The sequence below is a fragment of the Triticum aestivum genome, chromosome 3A (genome assembly GCF_018294505.1).
Source record: "Triticum aestivum cultivar Chinese Spring chromosome 3A, IWGSC CS RefSeq v2.1, whole genome shotgun sequence".
Lineage (NCBI taxonomy): Eukaryota > Viridiplantae > Streptophyta > Magnoliopsida > Poales > Poaceae > Triticum > Triticum aestivum.
The window spans coordinates 646,529,920-646,536,480 of NC_057800.1; the positions used below are offsets into that span (position 1 = coordinate 646,529,920).

A 6,561-nucleotide genomic window follows, 5' to 3' on the forward strand; every position below is an offset into this window, starting at 1 on the left:
ATGGAATCATCACAGCGGTCGTTGACGCCACGACCGGCTAACGCGCTTCCCAATTGAATAGCGCTACTCCTTTGGTTCCTAACAAATCCAGTGTGCATGCTCTACCCCAATAAACAAGTTGAGCATCCAGCCAGTTCGGTTTAGAAATGGATAAAAGTAGTTTTTGTGTGACTTGAGGCTTATTATTGTGTTTGTTGCTATTGCTAAAGAGCCAACTTTTTGGAATCTTTGGCTTTTCTTCTATGCAACCACCATTTGGCAATTGTGTCCTTAGCAACAAGTGGTCTTGCATTCCAAAGACAATGCAATTAGCATAGATTTTTTTGATAAAAGAAGCCCCCTTCCAATCCAAAACAATAAGGTGTGCATCAAAGGGGCTTGCTCATGCGTGCCACGTGGCGCACGTCGAATGTGTGGGTTGCAGGAAATAAGAGGGAAAAAAGGAAAAGCTGTTGAGCGAAACCCTCGCACCGCACGTCCTCCACCTCCCTTCACCTCCAGTGCCCCCTCCTCCCTCTCCAGCGCCGCCACAGCCGCCTGGGCGATGCTTCCACCCACCACCCATGGTTGAGGTCGGCGAAGCGGCCCATCGCGAGGCGCCTGGGGACGCTGCCTCCCTCCGCCGCCAGCAGCGGCGACCGGCTAGCGTGCGTTCGCCGCCACCAAAACCGGATGGCGTGCTGTCCGGCGAGGGGCCTGACCTATCGTCTTCGTCGCGCGTCCTGGGCCGACGGAGGGGCAGACGCCGATGCCCACCAGCGGCGGCATGCTCGATCTGGATATTCATCCTCGTGCCCAGCCGCTGCTCCTCGGCATATTCCTCTCTCCACACCGCCGCTCGCTCCATCGCGTCACCCGCACTGCCGCTCACCTTCGCCTCGTCAGCGCCTTCTGCTGCTACTGCCGCCGGCGCGTCTCCTAGCTCTTGAACGACCAAACCATGCATCGCTACTCCATGGGATTCTAATTTGCCTTTGCATGCTTGCAGGTTTGATTGCTGGACCAGCTGCTGGACGTGGAGCACTGGATCCGGCAGGCGGTGGTGCTCTGGGGCGTCGCCCCCCTCGTCGGCGCCTTCTCGATCACCGTGTTAGTCTCCCCCTCCCTCCTCAAAGCCCCATATTTCTCTCTCTGTCCCTTCACCGTAGACATAGATTAGACATAGATTCAGGCTCATTGTTAACTGAATTCATGAGCTCATTTCACACTGGACAATGCTTCTCAAAAATTGCAAGGCTTGAGGCCTACTTATTATTTTTTTGACTGTCAAAACTAAAGATTTTGACTGAAGTTGCTTGTGTCGGCATCATCCGCTGCGCTGTAAGGTTGCTTGACTGAAGTTGCTTGTGCTTGTGATTCTGAATATAAGTTGACTGAAGAGTGCACAAAGGATCTGAATTCTGAAACTACACCCTGTTCACATTACACCCTATTCCTATTATAATCATGTTTGTCAGTGAACTGAATTCTGAAACATTCAATCAAGAGTGAAAGTATTGAATGTGTACATACTCAACAAATTCAGTCAAAGTGAAAGTATTGGATGTGTAGCTACTCAATGTGTGCTCAATAAATTTGGCCATTACTGCAGTCCATCTAAGTTAGACAATATTTTGAGGAAGAGTAACTTAAAAGTGTCAGTTGTTGTGTCAAATTAGTCCTAAAGCAAACTTGATGGAAATAATCTTAAGAAAATTTAAATGAATTTTGACTGAGTAATTGAAATTTGAATGGTCCTCCATCTGTACTTGGCAGGAGTATGGATTATTCTGCCTTCAGAAATTAAATTATGTTTTTTTCAAAATATGATTATTCTTCCTTCAGAAATTTTGTTCTCATTATGTAACTGAACTTGAGTTTAAGTCATTTTTATAATCAAGTCACCCTGTGTTTTTACTAGCCTGGCATGATGCTTCTGTTGTTTACTTGTTTACTCTGAAACTTTTGGCCAAACTGCCCACTCAAAGTTTAATTAAGCTTCTTTGCAAACATGTGTTGTGCTCTCAAACAAACTTGAACACTAAAACTTGTGCATTCTTTCTCTTTCTTTCCATTTCTTTGATTTGAAGTGTAAAAATGAAGTTAACGTGAATTGCGAGGGGAGAAAAAAACAACACTTGCTCTAACTGAATTTCTTTGCTCCATAGATATCAGTGATGGACACTTTGCTCTAACTGAATTTCACATTTTCACAATTTGTGATGGATACACACAGAAATAGAGTTGAATAGTGCTCATGTACACTTGGTTATGGCATTGAGTTAACTGGATATTGCTACTACTGCAGGTAAACTCACAATTATTGTACAGATTGATGCTACGGCTGTACTGCAGGTACACACACATTTCTGAATTTAGTCAACACTTGCAGCAAACTGTTCACCACAGAATAATCCAATTTATGCACTGCTTGTGTTACATTGAGAAATCAAGAATGTGGCAGGTTAAAATTTTCAAAGCCAATTACTCCTATGGTAATTTAGAAATTATGTGCTTGTCAATGATGTTCCTTGAATGACCATAAAAGACGTTTGGTAGCTAATTTCTAATTTATAAATGAGGCTAAGTATGTTAAATAAATTCAGCTTCTTCTTAGTCCTTGTAGTATCCCTATTGATATTATTCCAAATAAATTCAAATAAATCCAAAGCCCTGGAGTACTTGATCGCGTCAAATCATGGACATCGCTCGTTGGCATGCGGCACAGGTGGGCAGGGGCACCTTCGGTGGCGTAGATGGGCCTTGCCCGCGCGACAGTTGATGAGGCTGAGTGCCGTTGGTGGCTGGGGCCTAGGCTGCTACTGCGAGCGACGGGGGACGGAGGAAGAAGGAAAGGGGGTAATTAGCGTGAGGTTTACAGAGGACTTTTTTTTTTGTAAAAATGCCAATGAACTATGCTGGCGACATTATTTTTTGGACGGAGGGAGTACTACTTTGGTTGCAAAACTAGGAGACGACTATTCATATTGTGCTGCCCTGCAAGTGAGGTTCCTTGCCCATTAAGTAATTTACTCTTTGGCTGCATGTTTGGGTGTGTAGGGTTCTCACTGTTTGAACAACTTTCAATATTTTAATTTAGCCGCGTGTACAGGTTTAAGAGTCATCCTTTTATATGAAAAGGAAAAACACCTTTTGGTTTAACAAAAAACTTGTATATATTTAGTTAGAGGCCTACTACATTCTAGGAAGAGCTGGGCTGATTATGCACTATTGTCATTTATTTGGTATATGTTAGATTTTCTTACACATTACCCTTATTTTAACTAATGAGCTTATCATGGCTGCCTGCCTGGCTGGTAAAGTTTCCAAACAATATATCAAGATCATTTTTCTATTTTTTTGGCCGCAAGACGTTACAGTCCACTTGCTAGATATGCACATTCCTTCTTTATCAATCAAGCTTGATTATTATCCATGTTCTTTGCTTTGGTGGATTCTTCTATGCTTGCGTTCTTAGCCTTTCTGTTTTTGGTGCAATCTTCTATGCTACTACCAAAGCGGCATGTAATAGGATCAACATGATTTCTTTGCATATCTGCTCGTAAAAGTGGCACTATGTCTAAGGTCAATGAATCATCCATCTCAGTTGTTCAAATATTCTTAGATGATACGTCAATGATTTATGTGGAAGATGTAAGTTTGTCTTGAATTGATGGCTTTCCAGCAAAAATAGATGGCAGACAATAATGGGCACTATTTGAGAGCCATGCAATTCTGTCGTATTCTTGGTTAACTCCAGTCTTGGTTGTCAATGCATTGTTGTAATCATATTATCATAATCTGATTGTTATTTCTAATACGACTACTCTTTCTAGGCTTATGCTGATTGTAGTCCTCTTGTGTTTGCATTCCGTCTTACTAGAGTTCCAGTAATAGACACATTATGGAAGTGGTGAGGGTCGATGACTTGATTTGCATCAGTGAGATGAAGGTATGTATGTACACCGAGTAGCAAGTGCCATTGTCCCTAAGTTTTTTTAATGATGTTGTGTTTGACACACTGATTGGCTCGACTATTCAGATAGCTGCCATTGTAAATGCCACTGTGCCATAAAGCCAAGGATTAAAGTTGTCTGCAGTGAACCGTGTCTCTGTGAGAGGATCATAACAAGAGGCAACACACCGCCCTTGCATAATAATGTAGTAGTATATGGATCATAACAAACTGTGGTTGTGATCAGACCTTGTAATTTTTACCTTTCCTCCAAGATCATCCTCTCCTAATATGCCATGTGTCGACAGCAGCAGGATCAGGCTAAGCTTGCCCATGTAATCTTATTACTATGTTCCGATGATCTAGCTTATTTGTTGCATCTTCATCTTTTCACATGGGATTGCCTTGTGCTTAATTTGGTCTGATCATTGAACATATAAATCCAGCTACCCAACCCGCCATTCTAGCGCCATCCCCGTTTCAAATTCATCCTAAACACTCGATTTGCCTCGCTGGCCAGCGACGTCGTACCTTTCATCGTGGTGGTAAACATCTGGTCGCTCGTTCTTCTGTACTCCAAGTAACCGGGCTAGAGCGACTGACACATGGGCCAGCCTTGCGCGCGGCCAGCCTCGCAGCGGCCGGTGTGTGCGTGCTTCTGTCCGGGTGAAAAGCAGGGCGAATCGATCGTGGGTTGGCAGGGTGTTTTTTTACAGTCATCGTTTGCACCCAGCGGCCACCCGTGAAAATATCTCCTCTCCCTTGCCTTCTCTCACGTGCTCTCCCCTCCCCTGATCCCCTCCTTCCCTACCGTCACGCAGCGGCTGACGCGGCCTTCTCTCCCTGGCGCTTGAGGTACAACAGCGGCTGCGGCACTTCTCGGCCCAGCCGGATCCGGTGCAGGTCGCCGGCATCACGCGCCGTGTGCCGTGATTCTGGATCGGGCGCAGATCTTGCCACCTATCCTCCTCTCTCTCTCCCATGTCGCCATTGTTGCAAGGAGCAGGGGAGATAGGTGCCGAGGACAAGAAGCAACGGGTTGGTCAGGGTGGGCTTGAGCTGCTGGGGAGATGGAGGAGGCCGTCGTGGTTCGTCATGGAGGCGGCGCCGCCGGCAAGCTGGTTGAGGTACGTGTCAGATCCGTTGGTCCTTATAGTTGTTCGTTCTCCTAATCTCCTCACAGACCATGTGTTTCCCCTTTCTTCCCTCAATGTGACGGGGAATACATTGTTCCTACCTATATTACTACTGGCTTGCAAGCTTTAAGGAGATTTTAATATGTTTGTCATTCATATATTTGGCCTTATGTGACGATTTTTTTTGTTAATTGCCAATGCTTTATTTCAGAAAACCAAATCTGCACCATGCCGCCTCACCCTCTCAGATTACTGTTTCATCCCTTTGATAGTTTTTTAGGTTTGTCCTTGTCCTTCTTCCCTTAGCGCTGCACTTTTCTACCCTATATTGTTTACTGCTTATTATCGTGTTAATTCCTTTCTATTCCTGGTTTTTCTAGGTGTCGTGTTTGTGTGTTTGTTTTTGTGGTGCTGCTTATATGTGTGACTACCGTATGATCGTATATATATGCTGAAAAGTAAAATGATTTTTCCTTTGCACAATACATAATTTGCAGTGAGATGGTAGTACATCAGTGTATTTACAGGAAAAAACGATGGTCGTATATATGCTGAAAAGAATTAAGGCTGAAAAGAAAGAACATTCATCTACTATTTCTTGATGTATGCTATCGTATATTGCTTCTCTACTTGCTCAAAATCAAATTTGCATCTATGAAAAGGTAAGAAATTAAGGCCAGCGAGATGGCAGTAGATTGGCATGTTTACAGAAAAAACAAATAGCCATGCAAGTTTGAAAGAACATCTTTTTACTATTCCTTGCTATATGCATATTTCCCATCTTCTTCCTTCAGAATCAAATGTGCCTACTAAAGGATAAGAAATGAAGGCTGCAATCTAAGAATACTTTTATTTGCCATTCTGAATTTCTATCACAGCACAGAGGAATGAGGAATGGATACATGAGGCATGGCGTAAGCGTAGGGGTCAGCCAGGGCACGACGCAAGAGTCTGCCCATCTCCTCTCAAAGTTAGTTCTTGCTCTGTCCCCACTACCTCGCCTGCCAACTCTCTGATAGAGTATTTTATTTCTGCAATGTATTATATTCTTTGAAGCAATTGCAAATTTTCCATAGCTTCTTGGCATACTATGGATTTAATTCTTTGCGAGAACAAGCAAAAGATAGTAGCAGTTTCTTTCAGATACAATTTCGGAAAGGTTTGCCGACTAAATGTACAAATATGAGCAAAAGGGGCCATGCTAATTAATGTTGGCCAGGCTCAGGAGTAAAGTTATACAGATTTTGATTTGCAAGTTATTTTGTCCAGCACGAAAGGCACTAATGCGTCCCGAAAACCTAGCGCACAAAGGACCAATCCTTCCCTTCCTCGAGCCCCATTCGAGTCCGCGCCGTTCAGCATCTCCAGCCTCCCCTGCTCCTCGACCCTCCGGCCCCACGGCCTCTCGCGCCGCCGCCTTCTTCCCTGGACGTCTTCCCCGACGCTCGTGGTGCAGCAGCGGCCATTGCAGTAGGTTAGTTAAGCTTGCTT

The 6,561-nt window shown here is 44.3% G+C and overlaps 1 protein-coding gene across 3 annotated transcripts; it reads left to right on the forward strand.

Moving 5' to 3' along the window:
- The first annotated feature begins 471 nt into the window (after positions 1–471).
- On the forward strand, positions 472–4,336 carry LOC123062881 (uncharacterized). Of its 3 annotated transcripts, none has more exons than XR_006429946.1 (5): positions 472–909; positions 989–1,089; positions 2,288–2,334; positions 3,833–3,931; positions 4,022–4,336. XR_006429946.1 is itself a non-coding variant. In XM_044486565.1 (5 exons), exons 1-5 carry the CDS (start codon positions 749–751, stop codon positions 4,052–4,054), a joined length of 411 nt encoding a protein of 136 aa, XP_044342500.1. In that variant the 5' UTR covers positions 472–748; the 3' UTR covers positions 4,055–4,335. The 3 variants fall into 3 exon arrangements, 2 of the variants coding, with proteins under 2 accessions (XP_044342500.1, XP_044342501.1); XM_044486565.1 differs by having other exon boundaries at positions 3,863–3,931; positions 4,022–4,335; XM_044486566.1 differs by lacking the exons at positions 3,833–3,931; positions 4,022–4,336 and adding an exon at positions 2,708–3,825.
- Positions 4,337–6,561: the final 2,225 nt, after the last annotated feature.